A 19,259-nucleotide genomic window follows, 5' to 3' on the forward strand; every position below is an offset into this window, starting at 1 on the left:
GGTTATCCTAGTCATTACTACCGTTGGCATGGTGCATGGCTGGAGTGTCGCAGGTACGAAAGGCCTCTGAACTAATGACGGTCGCTAAGGGGCTGTACACTTCCGCCCTCCCTCATGCCATATGCCAACCGATCGAACAGACAATCACATGCGGTGCTCCTGAGGCCTTTAGGCCCCAGGAGCAGCATGTCTGGGGATGCCATGAACTTGGTACAACTCCGTGGAGAAATTCAGTTGACCTACCCTGTTGATCGAGGACTACTCTTCCGGCTTCGCGTCCTGATTCTATGTTATTCTCAAATCCTGGTTTGCCAGAACGGAAAGCGCTGACCAGCCTCCTTCCAAAAAGGTAATCAGTTGTCTCTTCCATGAGACAGCTCTACCAGACTTCATCATCGAGTGGTCGGCAAAAGCAACACGATATCAGACAGAGGATGGCGGTCCCCACGGTCCCCACGCTCACCTCGTTGGAATACTCGCTCGTCTTTGCAGTTTTAAAGACCCCAGTCATAAGCACCATCCTGCTTCAGCATCCCGTCTACTTGCCATCAAAGACAGCCTTTCAGACTGGGTCGAATCCCTTCCTTCCACATACATTTGCAGCAAGATAACTACCGAGAGCTATGTCGATCCTTTACTAGGTTACTATCTCACTTATAACCACTGGGGACATCTGGAACACGTATCGCTATGCTTGTATTTTAGTCAACGGGGTCATAGTTGACCAGTATAAATTAATGGATACACCAATTGCAGCTGATGTTCAGCAGCCGCGAATGACTGAGAAGTATCTCGCAGAAGAAGCTATGCACGATGCGGTCTCTGATATCTGTGCCGCTGTTCCATTCTATCTCGGCGGAGGTACTTGTGACGCGGCTGGTGGAGTCCGGGAGAGTCCTCCAGGCGCTGCAACCCTCCAATCCCTGATATAGCATCGACAAGGCTTTGACTGAAAATGAGGATGGATCTATCTTAATGTCTTCTGCGTGGTACGGATTGCAGGCTCTGTGTTCTAAATTCTTCCCGAGAAGAACCCTGGAAGGTCAACAGACGCGGAATGGGCTGGAATTCTTCAATCTGTCGGTCTGAGTCCGCTGATCCTAACAAGTCTAAGACTGTTGAAAAGAGTGTAAGTGAGGTGTATCTTCGTGTCATAGCACAATGCGCGAGTTAGGAGTCCGCCAGACTGAAAATGTACAGAATCGACGAAACGTCCAGTCAAGTGCCTTCTAGCGTGTCAAGCAGAGGAAATGTGATAATCGAGATGGCTTCAGTAAGATTCAGGATCGTCAAGCGAGTTTGAGCACATTATCTTGCTCCTAGTATGATGATAAGAAACTAAGGAAAACTTTGAAGCGCCGAAAAAGCAACAGCAGTAGCCCGCTGCAGTCAGGTCATACAAGTGCTTCAAATTCCATGCATGGCGACTCTGATTCTCTGCATCGCCGGCTGTATCAATGAGGCATCGAGTGATAAATCGGACCGATCAAGCCTCCTAACTCTCTTCAAAGTTGGAATTGTCATATTCACAGCCATCTACGCCATCCTCGTCATACTAACCTCGTAGGCATTTCAGAGATGGAGCAAACTCCAGTAGTGGAGATTCTGCACGTCATCGTTCTTGCGCTTCCTTTGCTGGCTGCGAGGCTTCTATGGAGATTCCTCTAAGATTTCACGAACGCCTCTTGCTTTTCACCCTCGCGGAGGCAGCATCGGGGCGCAAATCAACATGGCAATCATCGAAGAAAGTGGTATTGTCATACTGTACGTGACGCTCGGATTCATGGCGGAGAAGCATGCCTACAGCAGAGGGAGGACACGTGGTGAATTCGCGTGAGGGATACAAGTGTACTTTGGTGCAGTGTTGTAAAATGTCGACGGTCTCGAGTCCTGCTCTCCTTGTTCGACGACCAATGGGAATAATTGAAGGTTCAGCTGTTTTGCGGAGATTGAATGTAATCCTCCTGCGTCGAGAGTAACCATGATCAACTGGATTTTACAGAGACTTGATATCAATATTCTAGTTTCTTAAGCTCGGCGTCAATAGGTTGCTTTCCCGCCAAAGAATCGGACAGCTTTGTTGCGATGTTGAAATTATTAGTGCTTGACGATTGCTGCAGGCGGTTTTGCTATGATGGAGCGCCCCGCATCGGTCTTAAGACGCTTCAAGGTTAGCCTTTACCATGACCTGGGGCCTTCAGTCGGGCCATATACCGAGCGGCAGCGAAGCACCTCGGCACGGTTGGTGTAGATATCGTACATGAACGGTGATAGGCCTTGTGCAACATGGATTCTGCAGACATAAGTGGACAAACCCTCCTCTCTTGAATGGCTGGACAGGAAGACTTTGAGTCGTTCAAGCGAGCCAATTCTTGGTCGCGTGATCTCCATTGGGATACGAAATACCATATTGGGATACGAAATACGATGATTTCAGGTGCTCTCTGAAGCCGCTGAAAGATGCTGACGGGCAGCCGAAGAGCTTCGCTTGGATTTCTGGTCGCATACCCCCGGCTTACTGGTTAACATGGGGTGTAATCTCACACGCGGGCTGGAGGCGGCGCAAAGACGCCCCCGTATTTGGGAGCCTCGGTTGGTTGCCTGGCATCGTTGCTTTCATTGGCACATAGCTAAAGAGAGCAGACAGCAGACTGTGGGTATAACGCCAGAGTCATCGTGATCCTGCAGAATACAGGCTACGGAAAACGCATCCTTATCAACGCTCCTTGATAATTTTCACATTCTGGGGGTCCTGAGTCGGTTGACCCCTCACCAGGGTATCTCAGACCGGACGCCAACAAAAACTTGCTACTTTCTTGAAGGCTGGTACAATTCAAGGTAAGCCGTGGTGGCCATCAACTTAGTGAAGCATTCACAACCTCTCAGCAACTTGATAACTATTATGATGGCTTTCCAAATTCCCACTCCTTTTCTCCTCCTACTTTCCGCAGCCCTACAAAATATTGCGATAGCCAATATCGCTCCTGAACAGCCTCTCCTCCGTTCTAGAGGGTCCTTTGCTGGCTTCGCATTGCTCAACTTCCTGCTCTTTGCACTCTACAGAGTATTTATATATCCGAACTTCACCAGCCCATTACGACACCTCCCGACACCAAAGGTAAATCACAATACAATATCCCGGTACAGAGGAGTTGGTACTGAACTGGCGTTTGCGATAGGGCGCTCACCCAATCTTCGGCCATGTTGCTTCTCAATTTAGCATACCTCGGGGCGGTGACTACCTTAGGTTCACGAAGGAAATCCACAACGACGGGCTTATACGCCTTAAGGGCTTCCTAAACGCTGACCAGGTTCTGTTAACCAGCACCAAGGCGCTGGCCGAGGTCCTTGTCTCTAAGTCTTACGAGTTTACAAAACCAGAAAGAAGCCGGAACTATCTAAGACAGAATATAGGTGATGGGCTGGTTGTTGCTGAGGGCGATCCTCATAAGAGGCAGCGGAAGCATAGCCTTCCGAGTTTTGGATTTAGGCAGATCAAAGGACTCTATCCTCTGTTTTGGGAGAAGGCTGTTAAAATGACGAGAAAAATTGAGGAGTACAGTTTTGATCAGTCGCAAGCCACGGGAATCGCGGATCTCGATTACTGGGCGCCAAAAGCCGCATTAGATATCATAGGGGTCGCAGGTCTAGGAAGGGATTTCAACACGCTGGAGAACTCCGGCGACAGAATTGTCCATCTCTACGAGGAACTGACAAGGATCAGCCCAGAATCGACGCGTCATGCAATGCTGTTCATTATTTTGGGCGAGACTGCGGCGAGTTTGCTCATGCCCTATACATCGAAGCGCCTTAGGGATACCACGAGAGAGCTGCGATGCCTCTCCGAGGAATTTGTTCGACGGAAGCGCGACCAAATCAAGAATCCCGACAGCAAGTCTGTGGATACTCTTGCTTTGTTGATGAAGGGAGATGTCTTTTCTGATCAAGAGCTGGTGGACCAGCTTTTGACCATAATTGCGGCTGGGTTAGTTTTACTCTTCTACTTTGTCCTCACTCCGTTAGGAACCCTGCCAGGAGTGTTAACAATGTCGACAGCCACGAAACGACGTCATCAGCTTTCACTTGGTTGACCTACCTCCTCACACTCCATCCAGACATCCAAGCTCGCCTGCGCGCCGAGATCCACGAAGCACTGCCTCTGGACTGGTCTGAAAACCCCACCGCCGACCTCGCCGCAAGACTCGAGTGCCTCCCGCTCCTTAACGGAGTGTGCAATGAGGCACTTCGCGTGTACCCTACTGTGCCCCTCACATCACGCGTCAGTAAAGTAGACAATACTGTACTTGGTCAGCATATCAGAGCAGGCACAAGGCTCTTCATAGTGCCGTGGGCGGTGAACAATGACCCTGCGATCTGGGGTGCTGACGTAGCGGAATTTAAACCGGAGCGCTGGATCGACAGGAAGACTGGGAGCCCTAATCAGCACGGCGGCGCAGACACGAACTATGCTGTCTTGACGTTCTTGCACGGGCCGCGAAGTTGCATTGGGCAGGGTTTTGCGAAGGCCGAGTTGAGGTGTTTGGTGGCAGCGTTTGTTGGGGCGTTCGAATTTGAAATGGCAGACAAGACGGAGGAAGTGGTGCCCGCGGGTATCATTACAACCAAACCCAGAAATGGACTGAAGCTAAGGTTGAGAAAGGCGAGGAACCTGGACGATTGAGAATGGAACTAATGGTACGTCAACACAGCGAGGGGTAGCTACCGCCTAGGGAGTTATTCAGATACCCCAGCACGTAGATCACTTGGCTTTGCCTGGGGGTGGATAAATGGCCGCCTTTTGCCGGTGTTATCTCAACGCGATTCACCTCAAATAATTCTCTTGCGATCTGCTCGTTCTCAGGGGGAAAGATGCGATGGTCTTCATCGTTGCGTTACTTGTCCTTGGTATGGATACGCGAGTGGTGGATGGTGGACTTTGGATGGTAGCGAATTAACTTTGTCGGGTGGGGCGACCGCATGCTCCATCTTGAAAAGCTTGACTTGAAAAGCCTGATTCCAACTCGTTGACGACGATGCCCCACCGTGTGGATCTGATCCGATACAGATGGTGACATGGACGACATTCTCAGATCCCCCCTCCAACGGCGAGGGCAATGCTGTCCACTGTGTCCTGTAGACTCCCTGCTACTCTGAGCAATGAGGCTCAAACCCGGCAAGGAAGTGGTCCCGTTTGTTGCCAGCATGAGTGCTTGTGGTATGCACACAGTCAAGCAAGATGGGTGGTTCGTCCTCTAATTCAATTCGATGGTGGGCGACCTGTTCGAGAGCTCAAGTTTAGATTTGTTGGGGATCCACTAATAACAGGCAGAGTTCCAACGCGGGCTCACGTTTTCAGTGGCCATGCAACGTGTACGATTTGTGATTGTATCATGAAACCATCCCTACATCGGTTTATGATTGACAAGGATCGGCCGCGTATAGACCCACTATACCACTTAGCCACACGTCTGATCTGAATGATATCGCTGCTACCTAGCGTGATCTGGGTTGAGACCAGAGACCAGAGACCAGAGACCAGAGACCAGAGACCAGAGACCAGAGATCAGAGATCAGAAATCAGAAGTCAGAGATCAGAGATCAGCCTATCGAGTCCACGATATAGATAAATACACTTCTTCCCTCGCAACTTTTGCACAAATATCTCCCTCCCTTTCTCTTCTCCTCGTTCACTCCCTCTTGCCCATTTTCATTCCTGTCCATCACCTATTGCTGTCTCCCCTTCGTTGCTGTTGTCCTATTGTTTCCGATCATACTTACCTCCCCTTCCCCTTTCCATCCTGCTCCGTTCTCTGCTTCTTGTCCTGTTTCTCTTTCTTATCAGGCTAAGTCTTCGTTTCCTTTTTTTCCCCTTACCACCCTTGAAGGTAAGTTACTCATTTCATTTCTCTTCCCCCCTTCCTCCTTCACTAGGTAAGTTACTTCTTCCCTTTCTCTCCTCCCTTCCCCTTTTCCAAGGTAAGTCACTCATTTCCTTTCTCTCCTTCCCCTTTCCCTCTCCAAGGTAAGCCTTTCGTTTCTTTTCTTCTTTATCCAAGGTAAGTACCCCCATGATTCGTGACTTCGCCTCAAAAGGTAAGTTCCTATCATTATCTCTTCAAGGTAAGTGAGCCCCTAATGTGTTGGGCGCCAAAAAAGGTATGTAATTCTCCCTGATGTTGGATCTGATTTCAACTAAGAAAGGTAAGAGAAGACTTCATTTTGCTGGCCCACTATTGTGTTTCTCCATCTTCCTGTTATCTCTTCTTCTCTGGCAGTGCATTCACTGGGCAAAGTCGAGTACAGCCTTGCAAATCACCTACTATTTTTTGTTGGCGCCAAAGTGACTAGCGCAGGCAACCTCATGACGACGAGCAATGAGTCAGTGCCACAGCCTCTGGAATGCTTTGGAATCATGGAAAATAGGCTCCAGGAGGTCATTGACCTAGTAATTTTCTATATAAACCAGAACGGTGACAATAGAGTAGAAGAAGACAGAAATCTCAACTACGCTGACTTGCCTGTATCGATTGGCCCGTACAGTTGTACAGTCCAAATCCTCCATCATTTTTTCTTCCCTGGGGCGTGTCGTTTTCTGTTGCAGTTGCGGTACCTACGCTGTCTGAGATCTTTTACTAACCACATATAAATCCTACCTGACATGGCCATGGACATCATATCACAGATTGTGGTGTGTACAGTAGAGTCACTTTCTTCAGGACGGTGGACATATCGGACTTGAACCCCAAGGTGGATCATAGTACTTCATTGTACTTGAAGAGTTTCGAAAAAGGGCCATTAGGACACGAACAATCGAAAGGAGGCTTCTGTCTTCCTAGCAAGTGTGCTGTAACGTATGTAGTGAACTGCCCATCTCACTGCCGTTGGAAAGCAGGTTCAGCACCAAGATCGATAGCAAAGAGACGTAGAATCTTCTCACTGATCTTCTCTATCGCGGGAAGGAGTATATGCGTTAGTACAGTATCCATCGAGCAGTTGAATACCGTTCGGGTAGAAGATCCAAACTCCTCAGTCTCGGCTTAGAGAGGGCTTTCCTTCTCGCTAATCACTGGGAGGTGCTTCCTATTCTGGAGAGTTCGAGAAAACTAGGTTAGGGAAGCTCCATGTGCTTTCCTCGTTCCCCCTCGACCCTGCGAGCATGTCTAAGTAGCTACAATGGCTGGACCCCAAGTGTCAGATGCTTGTACTAAGCCTTGGGCATTCCCAGCATCACTAATTTGGCCGTATAGACACTATCACCATCTTCCCTAAAGAAATGTGGACAACCAATTCACTCAGACCTATCTGCCTAAGGAAATGCTGTGCCTTTCGTGTACGATAGTTCTATATTCATCACTCGCTTGACTACTTACCAGTAGTATGGCTTATTGGCTAAGCTTGTAAGATTTATATGGCCATGTATGAGTCTTTAATAGTCAAGTATACATGCGTTGATTCAAGATCTCTTAACGTGTTCAGTTGTATTTATCTGTCTGCATGCTCAGGCTTCGTATTCATTGTCTATCCAGCCTTCCCAGGAATACAGTGGAAGGAATAAACGCCATTACTGTTTTTTCAGAGCTCGATAGATGCTCTGTCCCTTTTCCAGCTCGGCACTATTGTTACCTGACTGGTCTTGTCTACTAGTGTTTAGGTTCTTGTATGGATATGTACTGTACCAAGCTTAGGCAAAGCCTATTTCGCATTAGTAAACTTGTACAGAACCTCTTCTGCCGACGATGCGCTCATCCTTGGCTCCTCGCTTGAGGCCAACAAGCTGAACCATCTCAGTCCAGAATCCAATTGGTGGAGAGACGAATGTGGCCTCGTATGCGTCGATGATGGGTCGTTCCCAGAGAAGATCTGCATCTTCGCTGCGCACAAATGGACTACGCTTCAGGACTTTCCAGAAGACGTACAGGATGGGAGCAACTCCAACCATCGCTATTGAGAGGACCATGTTAGCATGAAATACGTCTTAGGGCTTTTGGAGAATACAAATATTTTCAAGGGCATCAAAGCGGAGGAAGAGTTACTGGTAACTTACTGTAATAGGAGAAAAAGCCGCTGAGAGTGAACGAGTCAGGTAGGAAAGTTGAGTATCCGTAGACAAAGACAATTACCGTCATGCCCACAAGGCCAATCCAGGCACAGTATGGTTGGAACCAACCACTAGAATATCTCAAGTTAGTACATGCTTAGAATTGAGTCTATCGCAGTTTCTCCCAGGTGTCAACGTACCAGTAAGGTAATGTCTTGCGATCAACACCTTGCCTCTTACATGCGTAGAAGAAGCATAGATAGGTTATACTCATGACAATATAGTCAATAACGCCACCAGCAGTAATGAGATTGACGAGCCATGTTAGGACCTGGGATGAATTGCTTGAGACTTGGAGGAAGCTGAGGAATGGGAAGAGCATCGTGACAGCGAAGCACCAGATCGGTACACCCTGCTTGGTGCATTTCTTGAGGATGGCTGGCGCGCGACCTTCGAGGGCCAGGCCGTATAAAGTACTTTAGAAATAGATTAGCCAGCGTACCAATGACGTGCTTCATGTGTCCGGGTTACCGTGTCGCGCAGTAGGTATATGTATTACCAGCAGAGAAGATGCTGGTGACTAAAAGAGCGTTGACTAGATGTGGGAATCCTTCAATGCCCATGTTTTGCATAGCAATAACGTAAGGTGAGGCTGCAGCTGTACCACCTCCCGTGGAATCTCCGCCGAGAATGGCGACCAAAGTTTTGTCATTATAAGGTATCTGTAACAGGCCATTAGTAAAAGGTTAGCCAAGGGAATTGACCCCTGAGTCCTATAAATGAATACAACCATGCTGAGAGGTTGTCCTGGGTAGAGGACGCGCGACATGTGACAATCAAGTGAGAATACAGATAGGGACTTACCACAATACCTGCACAGAGGGCACCACAAATGAAGAAGATACCGAAACGCCAGTAGATGGTCTTGAAGGCTTGTTTAATGTAGATCCTTGGGCGTTTTGCCTCTGCTGCCACCATCGAAATGTATTCAGGTCCAACAATACAGAAGGATGCTGCCCAAAGGGAGCCGAGGAAACCCTCAAAGCGGCCAAGGGATCCCGTTGTGATGTATTCGGCGAAACCACCGGGGTCTCTCCAGTACCTGAATCCGTAGGCATCATGTTGGGGATTACCTCCCACCATCGTAATGAAGGTAAAAGCGAATCTGTATGGAGGCCATCAGTGTCTTGGCACTCATGTGGAAGCATCGGTATCTGCAGGGCTGTAGAGTGTTTGAAACAATTGCCTCACAAGAGAGTTCATCATGGACTCTTGGGGTGGAGTTCATGTACTTAATTGGGAGTGATTTGTTCCGTTCAGGGATTTGGGGTCCGAGTAACTTACAGCATGAAGATGAGCAAGACCTTCCCTCCGGACAGCCAAAATTCCGCCTCTCCGTAAGCTTTCACAGCCAATAAGTTCAGAAGCCTAGAAGTGGGATTAGTGATTTGAATTTTCGAAGACCGGAGGCTTATGGAGACAGGAAGGGGCGGGAGGAGAAAGCGTTCTGGGGGTGCTATGAAGGAAGAACGAACCCGTAGAGGACTACACATGCTGCGCAGACGGCTGCGACCGGAATGTCATCTCGCCAAAACGACAGAACCAGGTTGAGAGCCGTGATTTCAAATGGGATGAGCAAAGCTTCGTAGAAGTAGAAATTCCAGCCAGCCATGAATCCTATAGATGAATCGTTAGCTAAAGGAGCAGCGGCTTGTGTCGCAGTGGTGGCTTACCAAAGGCTTCATCCACCCATTTCCCTGCCAAACGGATGAATCCACCGCTGACGGGCATGAAGACACTCATTTCTGCAACGCCATTGGAGACGAGAGCCAGGAGGAGCGAGTACAGTGTATATGCGAGAAGCATCCCACCGGGGCCACCTTTGTTGAGAGCGCCACCAATACTGTACAAGAGTCAGCTTTGTTTGACTTGCTGATAGAAATGATACCCAGGAGAATCTCATTCTGAGCTTCTCGAATAGGAGCATTAAAGATTCTGTCTTACCTCACAAACAAAGCCGTCCCGATAGATCCGCCGATGGCGATGAGCTGGATCTGACGATTTCCCAGTCGACGCTGTAGGCCATCGGCGTTGTCAGTGAAGTCACCTGACTGGATCTCTTCTGAATTAGCCGAGGCGGGCTGTTCGTCGCTGTCTCCGCCATTGATGGCAATGTTTTTCTCTTCTTCTTTCGACATCTTTGCTAGGCTTTACTAAAGGAGATCACTGACAGTAACTTCTGGGTATCGGTGGCTAGCTGTGTGACATGAGAGCCTTCTTATAGGGTTCCTGAGCATGAGCCGGTGCCGGGGGCGGAGTGGACTGGGAGCCGGCCGCAGAAGGAAGTTTTAGGAAGTTTCTAAAGCATTACCGAAGCAGGTTAGTTTGTGTATGTTAGCTTTCAACTCACGATCCCCCCCCCCCCGAAGACGAGTCTGTGCAAAGTTGGACAAGGCAATCCCCGCAGGTCTTGTATTCCAGTCCAGGCCACCCATAGCTGAACTCCGTTCTTTGGCCCCAGGTAGGCGCCCTTTGTACCTCCAGCGGATGGCCTGCCCTCAGACCCCACAAGCGAGGAGCCGGAACGGGAGGGTAAAAAGTAGTGGGACGATTAGTGAATGCTCGGGTTGCATTTGCCATTTCCTCCGTTAATGAAGTTCACTCAGACGGCAAAAGAAACTGCTTACGGACCTGGAAACCTCATGGGGACAAAAAGACCGTCATGGTCAGATAGTGGGAACCCACCTCAAAGTGGCCAAGGTTTCAACTAATAAGAAGACTGGCAATAGCGCTTACCTTAAGCTATGGCCCTGGTACCTACCGAGCGGGTTGCTTCTGTCAGTCGTGCCCGCCTTTATCATCGTCATGTTCATTCAGTGGCCTTCGCCTTCGCCTTCGCCTTCGCCTTCGCCTTCGCCTTCGCCTTCGCCATCGCCATCGCGTGCGAAATTCATTTCCTTAGATTCTGTAGAGCGCACGTGGCTTGCTCGATTCATCGATCGGAATTCTCGGGGATGCGAGCTGATGTACAATTGCGCTTACTCTTTGATGGTCGCTGTCGCCGTCGCCGTCGACGTCAATGCACTGGAATGGTTGCAGTGGAAGTGCTGTAATAGTCGCAATCGCAGTGGTCGCAATGGCATGATAGGTGCGTTGGTGACGATTCGGAAGCCATATCAATCGTCTAAGTGCTTTGAAACCGTAAAAACAAATTCATAAAGAATCATCATAGCCTTCCTCAACTAATGCCAGCTTTCTTCTGTAAATGCAGCTGTTTTCTTACCCACTGAATCCCTTTGATATGTCAATAGAATATAAACCAGTGAATTCATTCCCTGTTGGCCAGAACGCCCAATTCCGATATACTTGTCGCAGTAGGTGGCAGGTCAATGCGGCAGAAGACCCGCCCTTGACCCTCTTCATGCGTTGGCCAGCAACTCAACAATCGCCGATGCCCCTTCCCTTGGCTTTCCTCTGGGCTAGCTAGGCTTAACTCTACTAAACGGTTTGAACTACCTGTACTCCGCGTATCCACTCTAAATTGACAGATCCGCTGATTGTGGATCACGCTGGTTTGTCCCTGCATGGGCACCCCATAGCCAGGAAAGAAGTATCTAGTTGAGCCTGGCAGAAGCAACGACATCAACATCCGATGGAACATCTCTCAGGCGGGTCATCTTGGGATCGTACACAGGCTCGGCCCTTACGGTAGCACAGTACCGTGTGCCAAAATATTCGATCTCGACAGCTTCACCCACCTCAATTGATGCAGGCAGCCAGGCGTAAGCAATGGGCTTGCCGATAGTGTGACCAAATGCGGCGCTGGTAACGTAGCCAGCTGGCTTTCCGTTGTGGAACACTGGCTCTTTCCCAAGGACCACTGAGCTGCTGTTATCAACTGTGATGCAGGCGAGTCGTTGTTCAAGTGGTTCCGTACTGCGAGCTGATAGAGCCGCTTGGCCGATAAAGCCTTCTTTGCCGGCCTTGACGGCAAACCCGACGCCTGCCTGTGTGGGATTGTGTTCTGTAGTCATATCTGTGCCCCAAGATCGATACCCTTTCTCTAGTCGCAATGAGTTGAATGCATGGCGCCCGCCGGCGATGATTCCATAAGGTTTGCCGGCCTTCCAGATTGCATCCCACAGTGCTTGGCCTCGATCAGCGGTGGTGTAAATTTCCCAGCCAAGCTCTCCGACATAGGACAATCTCATTGCAGTCACCGGGATGCCAGCGATGCTTGCCTTCTTGCAGCGGAAATACCGCAAAGCTTTGTTAGAGAAATCATCAGGAGTGATGGTACTGATGAGGTCTCTCGCACGAGGTCCCCACAGTCCTATACAGCAGGTGCCACTGGTGATATCACGTACATGTACCCACTTGAGAGGATCCTGCTGCATTTGTCGGCGAGCTTCGCGATTGACATATGCCAGGTCCACAGGGCCATTGCAGCCCACTTGGAACACATCGTCCTCAAGTCTGGCCACTGTGACGTCGCTCTTAACGCCCCCATTTTCGTCTAGCCACAAGGTGTAAGTAACTGCACCTGGCTTCTTGCCAACGTCGCCTGTGCTCAGGCGCTGTAGCAGAAAAACGGCTCCAGGACCAGACACTTCAAGGCGACGAAGTGGAGTCATATCATAGACCGCCACTGAGGTTCGTGTCTTCCAAGCTTCTGCTGCTGCAATTGGCGAGTAATATCGGGACGACCAAGTGTCACGTTCCAATGGCTGCCACTCTGCGGGGAGCTCTTTGACTAGGTCGCTATTTGCTTCATACCAATATGGCCGTTCCCACGCACCGCCTTCCAGGAAGTAAGCTCCGAGTTCTTTTTGTCTTGCGTGGAACGGACTAACCCGGAGGTTGCGGGGGGAGTCTTTTGGTTGTAGTGGATGCATGATGTCGTAGACCTCCACGAAATTTTGTGCTGAGGTCTCATTGATATAGGACCGAGAAAGTTGGACCTCTTCAAATCGAGTCAACTCGGCTTCACCCAGATCGATCTTAGATCTGCCTTCCGTCAAGACCTCTGCAACGGCTCGTGCGACACCAGCAGAGTGCGTGACCCAGACAGCCTCCGCGACGAAATAACCGTCAAGTGTAGGATGTTCTCCAATGATGGGTCCCCCATCGGGCGTGAATGAGAAAATTCCATTAAACCCATCAGCAATCTCAGTTTGCTTTAGAGCAGGGAGAAGCTCTCTAGTTAACTCCCACGCTGGAGCAAAATCTTCAGGGGTGAACTGGAGTCGCGAAGGCATGTTTTGCTCGTCCACATTTTTGGGAGTATTGCCAAGAGTAGCGGCAACGACTGGCAATGGACGGTGTCCATAGTAGCCGATTCCGTACTGGTCTCCGTGCTCGCGGTAATAAAGGTCTTGATCCTGGTAGCGTAGAATGGGTAAGACTGCTGAGTTGGGCGCAGGATTATTCTTAGTCAAAGATTCAACTGCAGTTGTTTTAACGTATTGATGTGCAAGCGGGAGCAGTGGTATCGACAGTCCAACTTGAGCTCCTAGCTCCACACCCCAGAATCCACCACAGGAGATAACATAGTCTGCAGGTATGATCCCAGTGGGTGTTGTAACCCCTGTCACGTGACCATCAGCCTTCTCGATGCCAGTGACTGGTGTCAAGTCGACGTAGCGAACACCTGCTTTCTTGGTTCGCTCGATGAGAAGCTGAACAGCTCGAGCTGCCTTTGCTAAGCCATCGCTGGGGATATAAAGGCCACCAAGGATGAGGTCTTTGTTAACTGAGGGATATTTCTCCATACATTCTTCAGGATTGAGAAGACGTGACTCAACACCCCAGCAAGAGCCGTAGCCGTGTTTTCGTTTTAATTCTTGAAGCCGTTCAGGAGTAGTTGCAAGCTCAAGGCCTCCAACCTGATTAAAGCAGCTCTCGCCATCCTTCTCCAGTGATAGGAACTTTTCCACGGTGTAACGTGCGAAGAGAGTCATCATTTTTGAAGGGTTCGTCTGGAAAACGAGCCCTGGAGCGTGCGACGTTGAGCCACCGGGCATGTCCAATGGCCCTTGTTCGACGACGGTGATATCGGTCCATCCTCGTGAGACGAGCTCATCGGCGACATTGGTGCCGACGATGCCGGCTCCGATGATGACCACACGTTGGACTTTGGCAATCATTTTTTGAGGTCGATTCTTGATTCCCAGATGTTTTGTTGTTGGTACCAAGATCGAGGTATTCACTCTTAAAAGGTGTTAATCATATCTAATTTCTAGGAACCCTCCAACTCTGTGATGCCGCTCAAAGGATACACAACCCGTTCCTGTTCATAGTAACGAATATTCTAACATCTCCACCTTAGCTCCCCGGTAGTGGCGACTGAACCCCCGCATGGTCGTACTTATCTTGGTGATAAGGATGTGGCTTGGTTAGCGTCTCCAGAATGGACTTCCATTCCTCTTTGGGCTATAAACTTCTCGCCAAGTTTTCCTGGAAAAAGTTTAGCTACACTTGCAGTGAGCGAGCAAATTCTGGTGAGGCGCCGCTTCCTCCCACCATCCAATATGTCAGAGTCGGAACGACTTGCAACAGTTCGTGGCTGGTACTGCGACAACATGTGCTATGCTATGATAGGTCAACATTGTGCGAAGACCCGAAAGTAGCAGGGGCTCTGGGCCTTCTAGTAACTTACAACCCTTGTAGGGCATCCGTGGCGTGATGCTCGACTGTTGGCCACCATAGGGATCATCATCAAGTTGCAGGTGTCCCATGAACTTCGAATTACCGTTAAGCTAAACGAGCACCAGGTCTAGAACATCGAGACGCAGTCGGTAATTGAGCCAAGTGAGCCCAGTGGCTTCCGTCGAACCTATTGCAGTACCAACGCACAGTTTCTTACAGTCACCTGTTTCAATGCGGTTGGACTACAATGGCTATCGCGTCGCTGTACGGGAGCTGGGAGGAAGATGACAACCTTTCCTACACCTAGGCTTTAAACCTTGCGTCATGGGAATTACCGAACACATCCTTTGTTGCAACACGAATGAATGCTCATTGCTTCATAATCGGTCGCTAGAAATGAAGAAACAGCAACTCCCGAACCCAGAGCCGCTCAAAATCCCGTCCATTAATTCCCCACAACTCCTCAAAGAACATCTCGATTCATCATGCGAGGATCGGGTGAAGCCATCCTTGCAAGCTTGCCTGGAATCTCGTCATTTGCATCAACGACAGATACGTCATGAGCGAAGAAAGCTTTGGAAACCGGTCCGGGTTTCCTCTTCGATGATAATGGCTAGCTCTTTTGTATGACATCCTCGGAAATTCCTTCCAGAAGTTCCTTCTGCTGAATTCTAAGGGCTCGGATCTGAGAAAACAGGTTGATCTATATACACCAAGCACTCGGAACGGTTAGATGTCCTGTTCAGGTAGAATATATGACACATGTAATCTTAGTTGAAACATAAAAAAAGATCATGAGGACCGGTGAATAGAATAAAGGGGCTGATCTAATTTCGACTCAGATTTGACTAGCCCTTCTAGAATTCAAAATAGCGCCCGCCTCACACTTTCAGATAAGGGATTCTATTGGTGTAAGTGTAGTCCTTGTGACAGGGATGCGATCCCATCCCAGGTAAAAAGTTGCTGACGCGCAAAACTCTATGTAAGAGTTGGCCATATCGGGCCTGACTCTACACTGTCAACATGGGTCGGCTGATGGCTCCGCTCGACTACTATTACGTTATCTCTTCTTATCTCTGTTGGCTCTGAGGCCCAAGTTAGCCATGTGCACCCTCAGCGGAGTGTATGGAAGTTCATACCCCATGGAGTTGCAAGACCGTTATCAAAGGAGGAGGCAATCGAGTCGATATATGTATCGTATATCTCCCGGCTCAAGTGACCAGAACAGTGTGTCATAGCGTTCCATCATTAACTCACATCCTCAAAGAAGCACCCCACCTCTCCTTTTATTATTAGGAAGTCATGGCACCCGCCCTTTTGAACTATTTCGGCCTTGGTGGCCCGCAAGTCCCGGTGAAAGAAGAAAAGACCTCCGTGCGAGCTCTGCCAGCACCATGGTACACCTCAGAAGAGGTTTACCAGCTCGAGAGAAGATCGATTTTCTCGAGAAAATGGCTCCTGACCACACACAGAAACCGTCTCAGAGAAAATGGAGACTGGCTCCGCTATGAAATAGCTGGGTTTGACATCGTGGTTTCCCGCGATCGCACTGGCAAGATCAGCGCATTCCACAACGTTTGCAGACATCGAGCATATCCAGTCGTAGAGACAGAGAAGGGCAACTCGAAGATTTTGGCGTGCCGTTATCATGGCTGGTCTTATGGGCTTGACGGCAAAATGGCCAAAGCCCCCGGTTATCAAGACCTCCCCGGATTTGACAAGACTCAAAATAGCCTGTTCCCCATCCATGTCCATATCGACGTGAATGGATTTATCTGGGTCAACATGGATGCAAAAGCCAAACCAGAAGTCTCGTGGGAAGAGGATTTAGAAGGGGCGGACACGCAGGAGAGACTTAAACAATTCCATTTTGATGATTATGAATTTGACCATCACTGGGAGATCGCCACAAACTACAACTGGAAGCTTGCGGCGGACAATTATAACGAATGCTATCATTGCAAAACAACACATCCCGATATCCCAAAGGTTGCAGATCTCAGTTCGTACAGTGTGACCTGCCAGAGAGGATGGATTCAACATAACGGAAATACGACGGAAGAACAGAAAGCAAAAGGCTTGACAGTGTGCGCAACTTACTACTGGCCAAATGCTTCTTTGAACGTTTCGTGAGTAATCTCCAACCGGAAAAATGTCTAGAACACACACTCTAACTGTTATGAAACAGCCCGCATTTCTTTTTCACACAGAGATTCGTCCCGCGTGGACCTCGAAACTCTCTAATTCGCTATGAAGTTTTCCGTAACAAGAATTCTTCCGACGAGGACTTCACTTTGATCAATGATATTTATAAACGAATCATGACTGAGGACAAGTTTCTCTGCGATCTTGCCCAGAAGAACATCGACACCGGTGTCTTCGTCAACGGCGAGATGCACCCGGTCATGGAGAGAGGTCCACTCTTCTTCCAGAAACTCGTCCGTGAAAACGTGACGGATCATTTCAAGAAAGAACAGTCATCAAAGCAGGAAATTTGGCCTGCGAGACAGATACTGCCTGGCACGGCGGCAGTGACCCAGAAAGATTTGGAATTGTGCTCTGGTCTAGCTTGCGGGACCAAGCAGGAAGAAATCGTTTGGTGATAGAAGAGAGAGGTGTATACTAAGCAGCAGGGAGCTTTTAGACTTAATACCATTTCATGAGACACGGCCTGTTTTGAATTGGGGGTCATTAGACGTCTTCCACAATATAAGGATTTTATCTTTTCTCCCAACTTCAAAATCCCGAAGTGTAATTTTTAAGTGGACTGTTAACCAGATTCAATGGTTCCGCTACCTCTCCTTTTATGACAGTGGGAGAGATCCTCCACCCTAAGCTCTAGCTATGCCCGTGCACATCTTCGGGGCATGCCTAAATCCAATACCTAGGAACCAATGAACGCCGCTAAGTTTGTTTTCGCTCTGGTCTATAGGTGTGGGCCAGCTGTAGCATATAGATGCCGGGCGCGAGGGAGTACCCAGGTTTATTTCTCGAAGCGGATATGTGTATACTTTGCAGATTTGTGGCATGATTGCGTGAAAGTATAGATCCAGACCAGTTGAGTATTTCTATAGTTCTTAAATTCGCCGAACGTTTGAACTAGAATCACCGGAATGAGCCCCCATTCATTGTGTACGAACGGAATCCGCTCGTGCAGACAATTCAAATTTGCTTCTATCTCAGTGCATCATGATGGTGGGATTTCTGTAATCGAATCTACTACCTGACTCTTCTCGTCCGCCAACACAAGGCTTCGCTAGACCATCAGCATCTCTGTTAAGATGTCATTTCCACCCCAGACAATGCTGGTGATATCGGAAGGGCGGGAGATGTCAAGAGTGCTTCTCAGAACTTCCAACGACACCGGGGCTTGTACTTCGAAGCGTGATGTGCCCTCCAGCCTGAAAGGATTGATTTCATGACTAGTCCCATCTGCCTCCATGGCCAGCACTTCCTCATCATCCACAGGGAAGCAGTGTTGGAACCAATGTCATGTAATCAAGATAGATGATCAGAAGGAAGATTCCTGGAAGACATAACATTTGGCAGCCTCTGAAAGAGCTCTCCTCTCAGTTACGGCATGCGCAGCCCGTTGTCGCAGACTCAATATCCATGGTGTAGATTCTTCCTTTCCAGCCTGGTGGCGTGAAAATGACAGCTAGAACAGATAGCTCTTCTGGGAAATGTAATATTAACACATGGTCCCTGATACAAGTACAGTGCCAGCGCCCCTGAGTTCGTTCAGGATCAATGCTCCATTGCTCCAGCGCCCGCCGCTCAAAATCATCCTGTACCAGCAAGGCTTTTGAAACCAGGGTGGGAGATCCAATGACTGGTAAGCGACACGAAGTATCTGTTCCTGTGTCTCGGATGATGACGGGTAGATGGGTGGTGACATTCTCGTTACCCTACAGAAATCCCATGAGCACGAGCTGAAACAGGATAATCGCTGTGCTGCCTCAGTAGTGTGGCCCTCGTAGTCATCAGACCTTCCTCTTGTCGCTGCCTCACTAGCTACGATCAGTGATGCCCTCCATGCCCCCTTCACATGCATATGAGCGAATGCTGTACACGATGTTCAGATGTTCAGATATTCTCCACACCATCGACCCCTGATCCTGGCTGCATGAACTAATCAAAACCTTGTTCCTAACTTCCAATTTAGTGCGTGGCTTGCCTCCGATCTAGGCCCAACTAGGTCACACTGTCCTACATCAACCCACGCAGATCCCTCTCATCTGGCCAGGCTCTTTATCCGGATTTCGGGCCGCCAGCCAAGTTACTACAACAAGCACGGAGTGATTCCCCTCCAGTTCACATAGTGGTAGGACTGGTAGGCGAGTTCAAGTTGTGCTCTGCCAAGATTGAATCATCTGGGTGTTGGAAGATAAGAACTACCTACAATATGTAATACCCTATCGATAAGACCCGTTGGGGTCGATGGTAAGCCTATCACAGTTCACATACCGAATGATAGTTTTTGGGAGGCGGGATCAGCGTAGCACTGGAGCAAACACCGCCCCGGGATCGGAGAGCAGAATCCCCCAATGGAATACCTGAAATGGTGGCTGAA

General features: G+C 49.2%; 4 protein-coding genes across 4 annotated transcripts; 2 read left to right on the forward strand and 2 right to left on the reverse strand.

Annotated features, from left to right (window-relative positions):
* Nucleotides 1-2,905: 2,905 nt before the first annotated feature.
* On the forward strand, nucleotides 2,906-4,681 carry A1O9_09127 (uncharacterized protein; the record flags this gene model as incomplete). The annotated part of the gene is made up of 3 exons (XM_013401821.1): nucleotides 2,906-3,118; nucleotides 3,180-3,985; nucleotides 4,024-4,681. 3 exons carry the CDS (start codon nucleotides 2,906-2,908, stop codon nucleotides 4,679-4,681), a joined length of 1,677 nt encoding a protein of 558 aa, XP_013257275.1.
* A 3,021-nt stretch (nucleotides 4,682-7,702) lies between these two features.
* A1O9_09128 (uncharacterized protein) lies at nucleotides 7,703-10,236 on the reverse strand (the record flags this gene model as incomplete). Its single annotated transcript, XM_013401822.1, has 9 exons — nucleotides 7,703-7,941; nucleotides 8,045-8,169; nucleotides 8,239-8,514; nucleotides 8,570-8,760; nucleotides 8,903-9,203; nucleotides 9,383-9,466; nucleotides 9,574-9,715; nucleotides 9,772-9,941; nucleotides 10,043-10,236. 9 exons carry the CDS (start codon nucleotides 10,234-10,236, stop codon nucleotides 7,703-7,705), a joined length of 1,722 nt encoding a protein of 573 aa, XP_013257276.1.
* A 1,416-nt stretch (nucleotides 10,237-11,652) lies between these two features.
* Nucleotides 11,653-14,184, reverse strand: A1O9_09129 (uncharacterized protein; the record flags this gene model as incomplete). Its single annotated transcript, XM_013401823.1, has 1 exon — nucleotides 11,653-14,184. The coding sequence occupies one exon, from the start codon at nucleotides 14,182-14,184 to the stop codon at nucleotides 11,653-11,655; it is 2,532 nt and encodes an 843-aa protein (XP_013257277.1).
* A 1,804-nt stretch (nucleotides 14,185-15,988) lies between these two features.
* On the forward strand, nucleotides 15,989-17,289 carry A1O9_09130 (cytochrome P450 oxidoreductase; the record flags this gene model as incomplete). Its single annotated transcript, XM_013401824.1, has 2 exons — nucleotides 15,989-16,815; nucleotides 16,875-17,289. The coding sequence occupies 2 exons, from the start codon at nucleotides 15,989-15,991 to the stop codon at nucleotides 17,287-17,289; spliced, it is 1,242 nt and encodes a 413-aa protein (XP_013257278.1).
* Between the last annotated feature and the right edge of the window lie 1,970 nt (nucleotides 17,290-19,259).

Source organism: Exophiala aquamarina (assembly GCF_000709125.1).
Source record: "Exophiala aquamarina CBS 119918 chromosome Unknown aczIA-supercont1.9, whole genome shotgun sequence".
Lineage (NCBI taxonomy): Eukaryota > Fungi > Ascomycota > Eurotiomycetes > Chaetothyriales > Herpotrichiellaceae > Exophiala > Exophiala aquamarina.